The sequence below is a fragment of the Microcaecilia unicolor genome, chromosome 9 (genome assembly GCF_901765095.1).
Source record: "Microcaecilia unicolor chromosome 9, aMicUni1.1, whole genome shotgun sequence".
In the NCBI taxonomy this organism is placed as follows: Eukaryota; Metazoa; Chordata; class Amphibia; order Gymnophiona; family Siphonopidae; genus Microcaecilia; species Microcaecilia unicolor.
Genome location: NC_044039.1, coordinates 88,977,577 through 88,994,818, shown reverse-complemented (window position 1 = coordinate 88,994,818; position 17,242 = coordinate 88,977,577). Strand labels below are relative to the sequence as shown.

At 47.6% G+C, this 17,242-nt stretch overlaps 1 protein-coding gene across 2 annotated transcripts in view; it reads left to right on the top strand.

Moving 5' to 3' along the window:
* The window catches only part of KATNBL1 (katanin regulatory subunit B1 like 1), a 70,003-nt gene that overhangs the window by 33,615 nt on the left and 19,146 nt on the right, over positions 1-17,242 (top strand). For both annotated transcript variants that reach the window (XM_030215229.1, XM_030215228.1), the window contains exon 6: positions 5,040-5,129. In XM_030215229.1, the coding sequence (XP_030071089.1) occupies positions 5,040-5,129 (90 nt within the window). The remainder of the gene's footprint in view (positions 1-5,039; positions 5,130-17,242) is intronic.

The following is a 17,242-nucleotide window of genomic DNA, read 5'->3' as shown; positions in this document are numbered from 1 at the left end:
TATTCTAAGACCATAGTGTAAACTGTGGGTTTAATAGTTGTGCAAGCTGCTTCATCACTCAACCCCCCTCCCCTATCTGCCATGCCTTCAAAGGCGTTCAGAGTGAAGTCAGATTTACTGCCTTGCTCTCCTTGGTGACCCACTTCCATTTGAGGATTTCTTTCTATTGAGTGGTGCTTAATGTCGGTGAGAGATCCTAGAATTCTATAGCTCCTGCCTCTTGTGCTCTCAGTGCTTCCTCCAAAGTGATGACATGCCTACTGATTCCACTCAGTGAAAGAGTTAACCAAGGGAAAGGTTCAGCAGTATTGAACGTTCTTAGCTTTTAACTTCGTACTAAAGTCTTGGAATTCACATCTGTGTGTCAGTCACTGGTGGCAGGTGCGAGAAATCCTCACTCCCTATTAAAGTGTAAAACCTTATTAAGTATTCTCTTTCAGCATGAAATCAGGAGATAGTATCCTTAAGTAAGTTTCTACATGCTGCACCAAGACCATGATAGGCATGCTTAATCTTAAATTTTCCAATTTCAGAGACCGCTTTCAATTATTGCATGTGGGGACTGTACATAACATATATCCTAACACTGTCCCAAACACCATGTATTCCTGATTACGTGCAAATTTAATAGTAAAGATCAAGCAGTAAACATTCCATACCGAATGAAATTACTTGCCATTATGTGTCATATATTTGCTTCATATTTTGCTACATATTACTTTGAGTGCTTTTAAATTTTCTTAGGGGGATCATCAGAATATCCTGCAACTCACACTGTTAGAAAACATTTTTTTTCTCCAAAAGCAGTATGGTGCAAATCGTCATTGATCCACAGAACTTTTTCTTTTCTATTATGTTTGCTCTTATGCTCAATATTATATCAATGTATAAGACAATTTTCTTTATACAGCTATTTTATCCATGCTTTCTGTGATCGAATAATAAGCTCTAGTATAGGTTGTATATCACTTAACTGGCAGCTCTTTCACCAAGAGAGGTTAACAGTGTGAGTTGCAGGACATTCTGATGATCCCCCTTAGAAAATGTAAAAACACTGAAAGTAATATGAAGCAAATATTACAGATAATGGCAAGTAATTTCATTGGATTTGGCATGTTTACTGCTTGATCTTTACTTTTAAATTTGCACGTAATCAGGAATACATGGTGTTTGGGACAGTGTTATCAGGATAATCTTAAATTTTGGCATTGTCACCATATCTTATTATTGGGCAGGGACTGTGGTGCTGCAGGTTTTTTATTTTGTTTTGCACTGCAGCAGTAGTCCATATTTTATTTATTTATTAGGATTTATTTACTGCTTTTTTTTAAAGAAATCCACCCAAGGAGGTGTGCAACGGATATAACTTAGACATAAGCAATAATTACAAATGGTAAAATATTCCAATAACAGTACTCATTATAGTATGGTATGCTACTTACAATGCCAACACAATACACATTAAAACATTCTAATAGAGAGGAAAGGGGACAAGTGGAAGTGGAACATATAGGTGGAGTAAAAGAAGTTTACGTAAATAAGGGTGACTAACTTGACAAATTTAGGGCCTCTTTTACAAAGTCGTTCTAGCAATTCCTGCATGGTAAATGAGAGGAAGCCTATTCAATTCCTATGGGCTTCCACTCATTTGCCATTTGGGAATCGCTAGCATGGTGTTGTAAAAGATGCCCTTAATGTGCAGCCAGAAAAAGTACATACAGGGATCTCAACTAGGGTACATGTGGCAAGCAAGTCTTTCTGCAGTATTATGTGCAGCTGTGTTGAACCTTGTGTAGGTGACTAGATAATTTGTTGCTTCTTCCATTAATGACTTGGTAGAACTGCCTCTTGAAGTAGAGATAGGCTTATGTTATGCCAAGCCTTTCTGGAAGTGCGTTAAAGAGTGTGGGGGCTAATCCTGAGAAGGCTTGCTGGTAGGTGTTGCATCACACAGTTTCCTTTGGAGGAGCATAGAAAGAGATCCTGTCTTCTTCAAGTACTCTGGCCCATTTACTATGTGGGTCTTGAAGATCAGTCAAATATCTGCATTCTCTCATTTTATCTATTTGGCTAATCTTTACTGTTCTGAGATTTCTGGCTTTTTGCTCTGTTGCTTTAAATTCTTTCTGTGCTTACTAAAAAAAACAAAAACAAAAAAAAAGTAACATAAGAATAACCATACTGGGTCAGACCAATGGTCCATCTAGTCCATTATCCTGTTTCCAACAGTGGCCCGTCCAGGTCACAAGTACCTGGCAGAAACCCAAATAGTAGGGACATTCCATACTACCAATCCCAGGTCAAGCTGTGGCTTCCCCATGTCTGTCTCAGTGCAGACTATGGATTTTCCTCCAGGAACTTGTCCAAACCTTCTTTAACTCCAGATACACTAACTACTGTTGCCACATTCTCCAGCAATGAGTTCCAGAGCTTAACTGTTCATTGAGTGAACAAATATTTCCTCCTATTTGTTTTAAAAGTATTTCCATGTAACCTTTTGAGTGTCCCCTAGTCTTTTTATTTTTTGAAAGAGTAAAAAATCGATTCACTTCTACTCGTTCTACACCACTCAGTATTTTGTAGGCCTCAATCTCCCCTCAGCCATCTCTTTTCAAAGCTGAAGAGCCCTAACCTCCATTAACCTTTCAGATGCCTTCCGCCTTCATTGGGGGACTGGTCTTCTGAATGTGTATCCTCCTATCCCTCTTGTGGGGAAGACTTTGCTGAAACTCAAGCAAGACCGAGGAACCATGATCCTCATTTCTCCATACTGTCCCAGGCAGATCTGGTTCCCACTTCTTCTGGAGTTGTCCTCTGAAGAATCTTGGCGATTGGAGTGTTGTCCAACTGTCATTACGCAGCATGAAGGATCTCTTCTACATCCCAACCTCCAGTCTCTGGCCCTCACAGCCTGGATGTTGAGAGCTTAGAATTTTCTTCCTTGCATCTTTCCAGCAAAGTCTTGCTGGCTTCCAGCAAAGATTCCATTAAGAGGTGTTGCTTTTTCAAATGGAGGAGGTTTACCGTCTGCTGTGAGGGCAGGGCCCTAGATTCTCTTTCTTACCCAACACAAACCCTGCTTTGAATACCTTCTATACTTCTCTGAGTCTGATGTCAATACCAACTCTGTAAGGGTTCGCCTCAGAGCAGTTAGTGCTTATCACCGTGTAGAGGATACATTTGTACCCCACACTTTCCCACTCATGGCAGGCTCAATGTGGCTTACATGGGGCAATGGAGGGTTAAGTGACTTGCCCAGAGTCACAAGGAGCTGCCTGTGCCTGAGGTGGGAATTGAACTCAGTTCCTCAGTTTCCCAGGACCAAAGTCCACCACCCTAACCACTAGGCCACTCCTCCACTCCACTTTTGACAAAGCCCTCTGTTAAACCTCCACCTGTGTCATGGGACCTCAACAGTCATCCTAACCCAGCTGCTGAAAGCTCCTTTTGAGCCACTGGATTCCTGTCATCTGAAGTACTTGACCTGGAAGGTCTTGTTTTTGGTGGATATTACTTTACCTGGCAGGGTCAGTGAGCTTCAGGCTCTAGTGGTGGATCTACCTTACACTAAGTTTCATCGCAACAGAGTAGTTCTCTGCATGCACCCTAAGTAGCCTAAGGTTGTTTCGGAGTTCCTTCTGAACAAGTTGATTGTTCTGCCAACGTTCTTTCCCAATCCCCATGTCCATTCTGGTTAAAACGCACTGCACACTTTGGACTGCAAGCAAGCATTGGTCTTTTACTTGGACTAAGCCCTAAAGACAGTCCACCCAGCTTTTTGTTTCTTTTGATCCCAACTGGATAGGAGTTACAATTGGAAAAATACACAGTCTCCAATTGGCTGGTAGATTTCGTTTCTTTCACTTATGTCCAGGCTGGGCTGAGTCTTGAGGATTATGACAAGGCTCATGATGTTGGAGGTATGGTGGCATTGGTAGCCCACTTGAGGTCAGCCTCCATTGTAGAGATTTGCAAGGCTGCAACGTGGTCTTCAATCCACACATTCATATCCCACTACTGCCTTGAGCAGGATACCTGATGCGATAGTCAGTTTGGACAGACAGCGCTTGTAGAAGTTTTGTGGGTCTAGAATCCAGCTCCGCCCTCCTAGGTCCATTTTGTTCTGTTCCAGGCTGCATTCTTACACAGTTCTATATAGTTTGAGGTTAATCAGTATTTTGGCCTCCCTGTTGCAAGGTTCAGTTGACCATTGGTTGTTGTTTACATGACCCTGGTAGCTGGGGATTCCCACATGTGAGAATATGGCCTTCTTGTCCTCGTAAAAAGTGAAGATACTTACCTGTAGCAGGTATTCTCTGAGGACAGCGGGTCATGCATTCTCACATACCCTCCCTGCTCCCCTTGAAGCTGATTCCATGCTTTAGTATTGTACTGATGGTCCCGTGCTCTTGCGGTAGGCAAGAAGGCATTCACTCAACGCATGCTCATAAGAGCATACTAACTTTTTAATGCTCTGTACTGGTTGATGTGGATGACATCACCTACATGTGAGAGAGAGAATGTTCTGCTGTCCTCTGAGCATATCTGCTAAAGGTAGATATCATTGCTTTACTGTGAATTTTTGTCTTTTAGGAAAGATTCTCTTCATAATTCTCTTTTAGCCTTCTTTATCAATGCTTTGCATCTAACTCACCAGTGCTTTTATTGCTTTAGGTCCTTTTTCCATTCTTTGAAGGACATTCTTTGGCTCTGATAGCCTCTTTCATTTCACCTTTTAACCATGCTGGCTGTTCTTTTCTCTTCTTTCTACCATTGTAAATATGTGGAATGCATCTGGTCTGGGCTTCCAAGATGGTATTTTTAAACAATGTCCATGCCTGATTGAAAGTCCTGACAGATGTAATGAAAGTTTGTAACCACATTAATAGCCGGGCTTTAAATGTTGGAGAGGCAGCTTTCATTATACTAGGAGGACAAGGGTCAAGTGAACCATGTGAAACTGTAGTAGCTATGGACAGCTGTGTGCCGAGCTCCTGTTCCATCTCAAACTAATCTGCAACCTGAAACTTTGCTTACAGATATGTGCTAGTTGGCTTGAACTGGCTTCAAGCTGTCATCAAAAGATGGTGGTCACAGCTGTCTAAAAATACAGATGACCTGGAGGATGAGTAAGTACTTAATACTTTGCACTAAAGTGATAATGAATTTGTGAGTCTGTGGGTAGGAACTGTCACTGAGAGGCAGAAAAATGAGCATAGAGCAAAGTATTAGGGTGCCTGAGTAAGTGCCAAGAATTAGGGTTATTATGGGGAGACAGGGCAATTGGTTATGACTTTATCTCTTTTTACTGTGTGATAATTTGAAATGCCACCCTTGTTTTTAATCTGTACGGATTACTTTTACAAAGAATGGATGTGGTTTGGTCTTTGTTCTTTTTCTCACAGTAATTCTGTGGGCTTCTAGCTCAAATAGAGCTGTTATCTATTGGAATTACAGCACCAGGAATCTTTGTTTTCCATGCACAGGATTTCACCACATTTTTCACTCATACTCCATCTTTCCTCATGTCTAGCCCAGCCATTGTAGAGATTGTCATTGACTGTCTCTGTCTCCAAAATTTGGTGCCTGTCTTGAAGCTGGCTAGTAGATGTCACTGTTATTTGCTGGCTAAGACTCTCCACCCCCGTGAGCCTTAAACACGTCCACTTCCGAACCCCCCGCCCATTTAAGGAGCAGAATCTGGACTTGGAAACTAAACTTGATTTTCCCACATAGTGTTGAAAGGAGAAATGAGAAATCCTTGGGAAGAGTTTAGAATGGATATGTTGAGTGCTGTGGATCTGGAGAGATTGCAAGAGTGGATTAAGATCAACTTGTTGCAGAGAAGATTCGTGCCCTTCTTAGCTGCTTAAAGGAGTAGGGATGATAGTCTTGAAATGACTAGAGATGATTTTGAGTACCTACCTACATACATACAAGAGGAAATATGTCCCACAGATTTGAACAACATGAATCTTCTTTTTCTGGGGAAGGAATTGAAGAATGTAAGCATTGCCATACTAGGAGAGACTGAAGGCCCATCAAACCCAGTGTTCTGATCCTTTCAGTGGCTAATCCAGGTCACAAGTACCTGGCAAGATCCCAAAAGAGTAAAATAGATTTTATGCTGCTTGTCCTGGAAATAAGCAGTGGATTTTCCCAATCCCATCTTAATAATGGCTTATGAACTTTTCTGTTAGGAAATAATCCAAACCTTTTTTTAAACCCTGCTCAGCTTACTGCTTTTATCATATTCTCTGGCAACTTCCAGAGTTTTAATTACGTGTTGAGCAAAGAAATATTTTTCCAATTTGTTTTAAATTTACTACTTAGTAGCTTCATTGCATTTCCACTAGTCCTTCTGTTTTTGGCAAGAGTAAACAAGTTATTCACGTCTAACCTTTCTACTCCACTCAGTATTTTATAGACCTCAATAGTATCTCCCCTCAGCCGTCTCAAGCTGAAGAGCCCTAGCCTTTTTTGTCTTTCCTAATAGGTAAGTTGCCTCATGCCTTTATGATTTTTGTTTCCCTTCTCTGTATCTTTTCTAATTCCATTTATAAGATGCAGTGACGAGAATTGCAGAAAGTATTTGAGTTGCTGTCAGACCATGCATTGATACAAAGGAACAATTAGTGGAATACTTTGATGCAGAAAGTGTGTGAGATGATTGTGTCAGCCCATGGTACAGGAACTATAGCGTTAGCAACCTTGGATCATTTGTAATGCTATTTATTTATTTAGATTTGCTCATACCTTTATCTATATATCTATATCTATCTATATATATATATCTATCTATATCTATCTATCTATATAGATAGATAGATAGATAGATATAGATATATATTGGTTTCAGATTTTTCCTCTGCATTCAGGACTATGAGCCATCAGTTATTGTTTTGGTAGTTAGACACTTTAGGACTGATAGGGTAGTCCGGAAATGGATGTTATTTTTGAAGAGTACAGGGTATAGTACGAGAGGTAACAGCGTTGATTCTGCTGGGAAACAGTGATCATAACATGATCAAGTTTGAACTACTTTCTGGAATGAAGCCACAAAGAAAATCTACTGTAGCAACATTTAATTTTCAAAAGGGCAACTATAATAAAATGAGAAAAATGGTTAAAAAGAAGCTAAAAGGATCGGCTTCAAAGGTTAGGACATTAAATCAGGCATGGATATTGTTTAAAAATACCCAGACTATGTCAGAATTAAGGGGTGGGAGAAGGTAGGGGGGGTAGTGAACTACATGACTGATGAGGGAGAGAGGGGAGGGATGAGACTGTAAAAATGTTTCATAAGGTTTGGGATGTTTTCATATAATTTATTAACCACGGTTCTATGGGTGGTACACAGGAGGGTTCTGGGTAAGTAAAGGGGATACCCCTTATAAAAGTTTGCTGACGGATCTTACTATTCTGCTGTTATGCAATAAGATACAATTTTTGCAATGATGTACATTCATCTGGCTTCATATATTGTTGTTATTGGTTAGTCATCAATAAAAATGTTGAACTATAAAAATACCCAGACTAAATGCAATCCATGCATTAACAAAGGTGGACAGAAGAGCAAATGACAGCCAGCATGGTTAAAAGTTAAATTGAATGAGGCTATTAGAGCCAAAAGAATGTCCTTCAAAGAATGGAAAAAGGACCAAATAAAGAAAATAAGAAGCAGCATAAGCACTGTTAAGTTAGATGCAAAGCATTGATAAAGAAGGCTAAAAGAGAATATGAAGAGAAACTTGCCACAGAGGCAAAACTCACAGGAACAACTTTTTCAGGTATTAGTATTGTACAGAAAACAGAGGGTAGGATTCAGTGGCCATTTCTCTCAATGGAGGAGATGAATAGTGGAGTGCCGCGGGGATCTGTACTGGGACTGATGCTATTTAACATATCTCTCTATATAAAACACACCTCCAACGTTCTGAAGCCTCACTTTCTCAACGTTCTAAAAGTGAGGCGCCAGAGATCAATTTTACACCATGAGTGTCTGCCCCGCCCACGCGTCGAACATGATGACGTCTAGGGCAGGACACCGACACAGAAGGAATGGCACCGACAACCCCTTACTACGCGACCGCCAAACCGTTGCCACGCAACGAAATGCATTGTAAAGGAACCAATGAAAACAAGCAGAAAAAGAGAAGAGAAAGAACAGCGCAAACGAGCAGATTCTGTGGAGCTGGGACACAAGGAATATCACTGACGCCCGTGCTCCTTCTCCAGGTATGTAATGCCTACAGCACAAATGCCTCTCACAGCGCTCTGGCCCCAAAAAAAGCCTCAACCAGCTGCCACAGCCACTCCATCGGTGGAATGGGATGCAAGCAACAGACGCTCAGCAGCACAACATGTTGCCACAACTCCACCCCTCCACCCACACCCCGAAAACACTGCACCCGCTCGCTGCAGCACTTCACTCCCAGGGACGTGCCCAATCGTCCCCGGGAGTACAAAAACTACACGCTGGCTATCGCAGCACTCCTCAAAGAACCGGCCCTCACCACTGCCTCACCTGTCGAAAAAATGCAAACGGAACATCCAGCCCCGCTCGGGGACCTACACAATCGTCCCCGAGTACAAAAAAAAAAAAAAAAACGCCCCAGGAAAAAAGATCCACCCAACAAAATATCGGCACAGCAGCAGCAAAACAAAAGGAAACTTTCCACAGCGTTTCAGCAACTCTATCTAACCTTCTCCGAGGACAAGCAGGCTGCTTGTTCTCACTGATGGGTGACGTCCACGGCAGCCCCTCCAATCGGAAACTTCACTAGCAAAGTCCTTTGCTAGCCCTCGCGCGCCCGCGCGCACCGCGCATGCGCGGCCGTCTTCCCGCCCGAAACCGGCTCGAGCCGGCCAGTCTTCTTTTGTCCGCACTCGGTACGGTCGTGTTTTCGCCGTGTCGAGCCCCGGAAAGTCGACCTCGCGCGTCCAATTTATTTTGAGCGTGTTTTTTTCCTTCGGGAAAGTTTTCTCTTAGTCGGGAAGTGCTCCGGAAACCCCCCGCCGGGTTTCGTGTAAATCCTCCCCGTACTTCCAGCTTTTTGCCCCGGTAAGTTTTCTTTCGTCGTCGGGGTAGGCCTCTTTTTGGCCTCGGTCGAGATTTTTCTCCCTCTAAATTTTGGTGCTTCAAATTTCGCCATTTCGGCTTTTGATTTCGCCGGCGTGATTTTTCCGCCCATGACATCGAAGCCTTCCAGCGGCTTCAAGAAGTGCACCCAGTGCGCCCGGGTTATCTCGCTCACTGATCGACACTCGTCGTGTCTTCAGTGTCTGGGGGCCGAGCACCGCCCTCAGAACTGCAGTCTGTGTTCCCTGCTTCAAAGGCGGACTCAGGTAGCGAGACTAGCCCAGTGGAACGTGTTGTTCTCGGGCTCTTCGTCGGCATCGGCACCGGGATCTTCGAGTGCATCGACGTCGTCAGCGTCCAGACCATCTTCCTCGGCCGCCCCTGCATCGAGTGCATCGAGGCATCGGGCCTCTGCATCGGCGCCGAGACATCGGATAGCTGCATCGACGTCGGTGGTACCAGGACCTCGTCTGCTGATGTCGTCGGACGGTGGTGCATCGGGTGGAGTGCAGGTGAGGGCTGTCCATTCCCCTGCTGGTGGCGGTGAGCCCTCGGGTGGGTCTCCGCCTACCCTGAGGGCTCCTGCGGTTCAGCCCCCCCGAGATCGACCTTCTTCAGTCTCGGCCCCGAGGAAGCGACGGATGGATTCGACGTCCTCCTCGTCGGTGCCGGGGAGCTCCGGTGACATGCTTCGGAAGAAATCGAAGAAGCATCGACACCGGTCTCCTCCCCGTGTCGGCACCGAGAGCTCTGGGTCGCCGAAGGATTCGGCACCCAGCAGGCATCGGCACCGAGAGGACCGCTCACCCTCTGTTCAAGAGGTGTCGATGCGCTCCGCTCTGGACAGCCCGGAACAGCCTCCACGCCCGGAACAGGTACTGACGTCGACGCCTGCATCGACCTCTCAGCCTTTCTCTGCAGCCACTCTAAACGAGAGCCTCCGGGCCGTTCTCCAAGAGATTCTGGGAGAGCTGTTGCGCCCTACCCCTCCGGTACCGGCGGTGCTTGCGCCTCCGGTACCGTCGAGCGTGGCGCCGGCTGGCCCATCGCCCAGGTTGAGGTCCCCGACGTCGGTACCACGTGCGGTGCCGACCGCGGCCACCTCCCAGGAAGGCTCCCCGACCACGTCGGCGGAGGGAGCTTCGCCGATGCGGGCAAGGGAGTCTACCTCTCGACGCCCCCATCGTGGACGGGGTTCCACGGAGTCGAGCAGGGCGAGGTTGCAGACACAGGTCCGGGAACTCGTGTCTGACACCGAGGGTGAGGCCTCGTGGGAGGAAGAGGAAGATCCCAGATATTTCTCTGACGAGGAGTCTGAGGGTCTTCCGTCTGATCCCACTCCCTCTCCTGAGAGACAGCTTTCTCCTCCCGAGAGTCTGTCTTTCGCTTCCTTTGTCCGGGAGATGTCTACGGCCATCCCCTTCCCGGTGGTTGTGGAGGACGAGCCCAGGGCTGAAATGTTTGAGCTCCTGGACTATCCTTCTCCACCTAAGGAAGCGTCCACTGTTCCCTTGCACCATGTCCTGAAGAAGACATTGCTTGCGAACTGGACCAAGCCATTAACTAATCCCCACATTCCCAAGAAGATCGAGTCCCAGTACCGGATCCATGGGGACCCAGAGCTGATGCGCACTCAGTTGCCTCATGACTCTGGAGTTGTGGATTTGGCCCTAAAGAAGGCTAAGAGTTCTAGGGAACATGCTTCGGCGCCCCCGGGCAAGGACGCTAGAACCTTAGACTCCTTTGGGAGGAAGGCCTACCATTCCTCTATGCTCGTGTCCAAGATCCAGTCCTACCAGCTCTACACGAGCATACACATGCGGAACAATGGGCGGCAGTTGGCGGGCTTGGTTGATGCTCTTCCCCCTGAGCAAGCCAAGCCTTTTCAGGAGGTGGTCAGGCAGCTGAAGGCGTGCAGAAAATTCCTGGCCAGAGGAGTTTATGACACTTTTGATGTTGCGTCCAGGGCCGCTGCTCAAGGTGTGGTGATGCGCAGGCTCTCATGGCTGCGTGCCGCCGACCTGGAGAATAGAATCCAGCAGCGGATTGCGGACTCGCCTTGCCGTGCGGATAACATTTTTGGCGAAAAAGTCGAACAGGTGGTAGAGTCTCTCCACCAGCGGGACACCGCATTCGACAAGTTCGCCCGCCGGCAGCCTTCAGCTTCTACCTCTACAGGTAGACGATTTTTCGGGGGAAGGAAGACTGTTCCCTATACTTCTGGCAAGCGTAGGTACAATCCTCCTTCCCGACAGCCTGCGGCCCAGGCTAAGCCCCAGCGCGCTCGCTCTCGTCAGCAGCGTGCGACTCAGCAAGGCCCCGCGGCTCCCCAGCAAAAGCAAGGGGCGAGCTTTTGACTGGCTCCAGCAGAGCATAGCCGACATCCAAGTGTCAGTGCCGGGCGACCTGCCTGTCGGAGGGAGGTTGAAAGCTTTTCACCAAAGGTGGCCTCTCATAACCTCCGATCAGTGGGTTCTCCAAATAGTCCGGCAAGGATACACCCTCAATTTGGCCTCAAAACCTCCAAATTGTCCTCCGGGAGCTCAGTCCTACAGCTTCCAGCACAAGCAGGTACTTGCAGAGGAACTCTCCGCCCTTCTCAGCGCCAATGCGGTCGAGCCCGTGCCATCCGGGCAAGAAGGGCTGGGATTCTATTCCAGGTACTTCCTTGTGGAAAAGAAAACAGGGGGGATGCGTCCCATCCTAGACCTAAGGGCCCTGAACAAATATCTCGTAAAAGAAAAGTTCAGGATGCTTTCCCTGGGCACCCTTCTCCCCATGATTCAGCAAAACGATTGGCTATGCTCTCTGGACTTGAAGGATGCCTACACACACATCCCGATACTGCCAGCTCACAGACAGTATCTGCGATTTCAGCTGGGCACACGCCACTTCCAGTACTGTGTGCTACCCTTTGGGCTCGCCTCCGCGCCCAGGGTGTTCACAAAGTGCCTAGCTGTGGTAGCAGCGGCGCTTCGCAGGCTGGGGGTGCACGTGTTCCCATATCTCGACGATTGGCTGGTGAAGAACACATCCGAGGCAGGAGCCCTGCAGTCCATGCAGATGACTATTCGCCTCCTGGAGCTACTGGGGTTTGTGATAAATTACCCAAAGTCCCATCTTCTCCCAGTGCAGAAACTCGAATTCATCGGAGCCCTGCTGGATTCTCGGACGGCTCGCGCCTATCTCCCAGAGACGAGAGCCAACAACTTGTTGTCCCTCGTCTCGCGGGTGCGAGCGTCCCAGCAGATCACAGCTCGGCAGATGTTGAGATTGCTGGGCCACATGGCCTCCACAGTTCATGTGACTCCCATGGCCCGCCTTCACATGAGATCTGCTCAATGGACCCTAGCCTCCCAGTGGTATCAGGCCGCTGGGGGTCTAGAGGACGTGATCCACCTGTCCACGAGTTTTCTCGAATCCCTGTTTTGGTGGACGATTTGCTCCAATTTGACTCTGGGACGTCCCTTCCAAATTCCTCAGCCACAAAAAGTGCTGACCACGGATGCGTCTCTCCTGGGATGGGGAGCTCATGTCGATGGGCTTCACACCCAAGGAAGTTGGTCCCTCCAAGAACGCGATCTACAGATCAATCTTCTGGAGTTGCGAGCGATCTGGAACGCTCTGAAGGCTTTCAGAGATCGGCTGTCCCACCAAATTATCCAAATTCAGACAGACAATCAGGTTGCCATGTACTATGTCAACAAGCAGGGGGGCACCGGATCTCGCCCCCTGTGTCAGGAAGCCGTCAGCATGTGGCTCTGGGCTCGCCGTCAGGGCATGGTGCTCCAAGCCACATATCTGGCAGGCGTAAACAACAGTCTGGCCGACAGGTTGAGCAGGATTATGCAACCTCACGAGTGGTCGCTCAATTCCCGTGTGGTGCGACAGATCTTCCAGGCGTGGGGCACCCCCCTGGTGGATCTCTTCGCATCTCAAGTGAACCACAAGGTCCCTCAGTTCTGTTGCAGGCTTCAGGCCCACGGCAGACTGGCGTCGGATGCCTTCCTCCTGGATTGGGGGGAAGGTCTGCTGTATGCTTATCCTCCCATACCTCTGGTGGGGAAGACTTTGTTGAAACTCAAGCAAGACCGAGGCACCATGATTCTGATTGCTCCCTTTTGGCCGCGTCAGATCTGGTTCCCTCTTCTTCTGGAGTTATCCTCCGAAGAACCGTGGAGATTGGAGTGTTTTCCGACCCTCATCACGCAGGACGACGGGGCTCTTCTGCATCCCAACCTCCAGTCCCTGGCTCTCACGGCCTGGATGTTGAGGGCGTAGACTTTGCCTCTTTGGGTCTGCCAGAGGGTGTCTCCCGCATCTTGCTTGCTTCCAGGAAAGACTCCACTAAGAGAAGTTACTTCTTTCATTGGAGGAGGTTTGCCGTCTGGTGTGACAGCAAGGCCCTAGATCCTCGCTCTTGTCCTACACAGACCCTGCTTGAATACCTTCTGCACTTGTCTGAGTCTGGTCTCAAGACCAACTCCGTAAGGGTTCACCTTAGTGCAATCAGTGCATACCATTACCAAGTGGAAGGTAAGCCGATCTCAGGACAGCCTTTAGTTGTTCGCTTCATGAGAGGTTTGCTTTTGTCAAAGCCCCCTGTCAAGCCTCCTACAGTGTCATGGGATCTCAATGTCGTTCTCACCCAGCTGATGAAACCTCCTTTTGAGCCACTGAATTCCTGCCATCCGAAGTACTTGACCTGGAAGGTCATTTTCTTGGTGGCAGTTACTTCGGCTCGTAGAGTCAGTGAGCTTCAGGCCCTGGTAGCCCAGGCTCCTTACACCAAATTTCATCACAACAGAGTAGTCCTCCGCACTCACCCTAAGTTTCTGCCAAAGGTCGTGTCGGAGTTCCATCTGAACCAGTCAATTGTCTTGCCAACATTTTTTCCCCGTCCTCATTCCTGCCCTGCTGAACGTCAGCTGCACACATTGGACTGCAAGAGAGCATTGGCCTTCTATCTGGAGCGGACACAGCCCCACAGACAGTCCGCCCAATTGTTTGTTTCTTTTGACCCCAATAGGAGGGGAGTGGCTGTAGGGAAACGCACCATATCCAATTGGCTAGCAGATTGCATTTCCTTCACTTACGCCCAGGCGGGGCTGGCTCTTGAGGGTCATGTCACGGCTCATAATGTTAGAGCCATGGCTGCGTCGGTAGCCCACTTGAAGTCAGCCTCCATTGAAGAAATTTGCAAAGCTGCGACGTGGTCATCTGTCCACACATTCACATCTCATTACTGCCTGCAGCAGGATACCCGACGCGACAGTCGGTTCGGGCAGTCAGTTCTTCAGAACCTGTTTGGGCTTTAGGATCCAACTCCACCCCCCGAGGGCCCTGTTTGTTCTGTTCCAGGCTGCACTCTCAGTTAGTTGGTAAATTTTTTAGGTCAATCTCAGTTATGTCCTCGCCGTTGCGAGGTCCAATTGACCATGGTTGTTGTTTTGAGTGAGCCTGGGGGCTAGGGATACCCCATCAGTGAGAACAAGCAGCCTGCTTGTCCTCGGAGAAAGCGAATGCTACATACCTGTAGAAGGTATTCTCCGAGGACAGCAGGCTGATTGTTCTCACAAACCCGCCCGCCTCCCCTTTGGAGTTGTGTCTTCCCTTGAAGTGTATTGTCTTGCTACATACTGGACTGGCCGGCTCGAGCCGGTTTCGGGCGGGAAGACGGCCGCGCATGCGCGGTGCGCGCGGGCGCGCGAGGGCTAGCAAAGGACTTTGCTAGTGAAGTTTCCGATTGGAGGGGCTGCCGTGGACGTCACCCATCAGTGAGAACAATCAGCCTGCTGTCCTCGGAGAATACCTTCTACAGGTATGTAGCATTCACTACCCAGCAACAACTTTAAACGAACCCCCTTCAAAATATCGGCACAGCAGCAGCCAAATAAAAGGGAAATGCACAGACCCTTTCAGCAAATACATCTAACCACCCAGCAACAACTTTAAACGAACCCCCCTTCAAAATATCAGCACAGCAGCAGCCAAATAAAAGGGAAATGCACAGACCCTTTCAGCAAATACATCTAACCACCCAGCAACTTTAAAAGAAACCCCCTTCGAAATATAGGCATAGCAGCAGAAACACAAAAGGGAAATGCCCAGAGTGAACCCCCCTTCAAAATATCAGCCAAGCAGCAGCAACAACCAACACTCCTGCCCACAAAAGGAGGGGGGTCATGGAACTTAAAACTACACACATACACTCACTGACACACTGTATCTCTCTGACAAACACTCTTTCATACACTCAGTCACTCTTACACACACAATATGTTTCCCATACACTCTGTAACACACACTCTGACACAGTCACACTCTCTCACTATCCACACATAACAGCAATAGGAAAAAAAAAACCCTGCAAACTCCTGTAACACAATAAAGGCTAACTTCCCTTCAAACAAACAAGGTACAGCTTTATTTAACCAAACAAAAAAAAACCCCACTTCAATCAAAAACTGCCTCACACACACAGACACTCATGCACAGTCACAGTTCCCCAACCCCAAAAAACCACAACTGTGACTCTCACACCCATATACAATTACTGATGTCTCGCACACACACTCGTGCACTCTGACTCATCGCCCACCATGGTGGTCCTGCCCACACCAGGGGCGTATCTGCGTGGGGCCACAGGGGCCTGGGCCACCGCAGATTTCACCCTGGACCCCCCTACCATCGACCCTCACCACCACCCCCTCCCTCCCGCACACCCGCCACCAACCCGTCGCCGATCTTTGCTGGCGGGGGACCCTAAGCCCCCGCCAGCCGAAGTCCTCTCTTCCGTGCAGGATGCAAGTTGCAACGCTTCCTGTTCTTCTGAGTCTGACGTCGTGCAGGATGTCAGACTCAGAATTTGGAACTCAGTCTGACGTCCTGCGCGTTGTACGTGCAGGACGTCAGACTCAGAAGAACAGGAAGCATTGCAACTTGCAGCCTGCATGGAAGAGAGGACCTCGGCTGGCGGGGGGTTGGGGTCCCCCGCCAGCAAAGGTAAGTGACAGCAGCGGGGGAGGGTTGGCGGCGGCGGGAGGGGGTGGAGAGTGTCATTGGTGGCGAGGGGGGGGTCCAGAAATGGCGGGGGGAATCGGTGGCGCCGGGGGGGGGGGCTAAAATGTGCCCCCTCCCTCTGGCTCTGGCCCCACCTACCGCCAGAGTCCAGATACGCCCCTGGCCCACACACTCTCTCTCATCAGACAGAAGGAGTGGAAGGGAAGAAAAGGAGGGGGTCATGGAACTTAGAACTACACACACACACACTCTCTGACAAACACACTTTCATACACTCAGTCACTCTTACACACACAATATGTCTCCCAAACACTCTGTGACACACACTCTGACACAGACACACTCTCTCACTCTCCACACATAACAGCAATAGGAAAAAAAAAACCATGCAAACTCCTGTAACACAATAAAGGCTGACTTCCCTACAAACAAACAAGGTACAGCTTTATTTAACCAAACAAAAAAAAACAAAACACTTCAATCTAAAACTGCCCCCCACACACAGACACTCATGCACAGTCACAGTTCCCCAACCCCAAAAAAACCCTACTGTGACTCTCACACCCATATACAATTACTGATGTCTCGCACACACACTCATGCACTCTGACTCATCGCCCACCACTGTGGACATCTGTATGTTTTTTCAACAGTAAATAACTCTTCTAATGCATTTGAAAAACAGATTAATACAACTCAACAAACACACCTTTTACCTGATTGTAACAAAAATTATACAAAACATATTGTTGACAATGAAATGTTCATAATGTAAGAAACAATTACAATACAAATACAACTGTTAAAAAAAAAGTGGGCTTTTTTAAAAACACTTATATCCCTTAATCTCAAACAGAAAAAAAAAAACAAAAATAAAAACCACATGCTAGCGCCCGTTTCATTTGTTTTGGAAACGGGCCTTTTTTACTAGTTTATAAATAAACTGGAAATCAGAACGACGAGGTGATTAAATTTGCAGATGACACAAAACTATTTAAGGTTGTTAAAACACGTGCGGACTGTGAAAAATTGCAGGAAGGCTGGGCATCCAAATTGCAGATGAAATTTAATGTGGACAAATGAAAAGTGATGAACATTGGCTAGAATAATCTGAATCATAGTTACCTAATGCTAGAT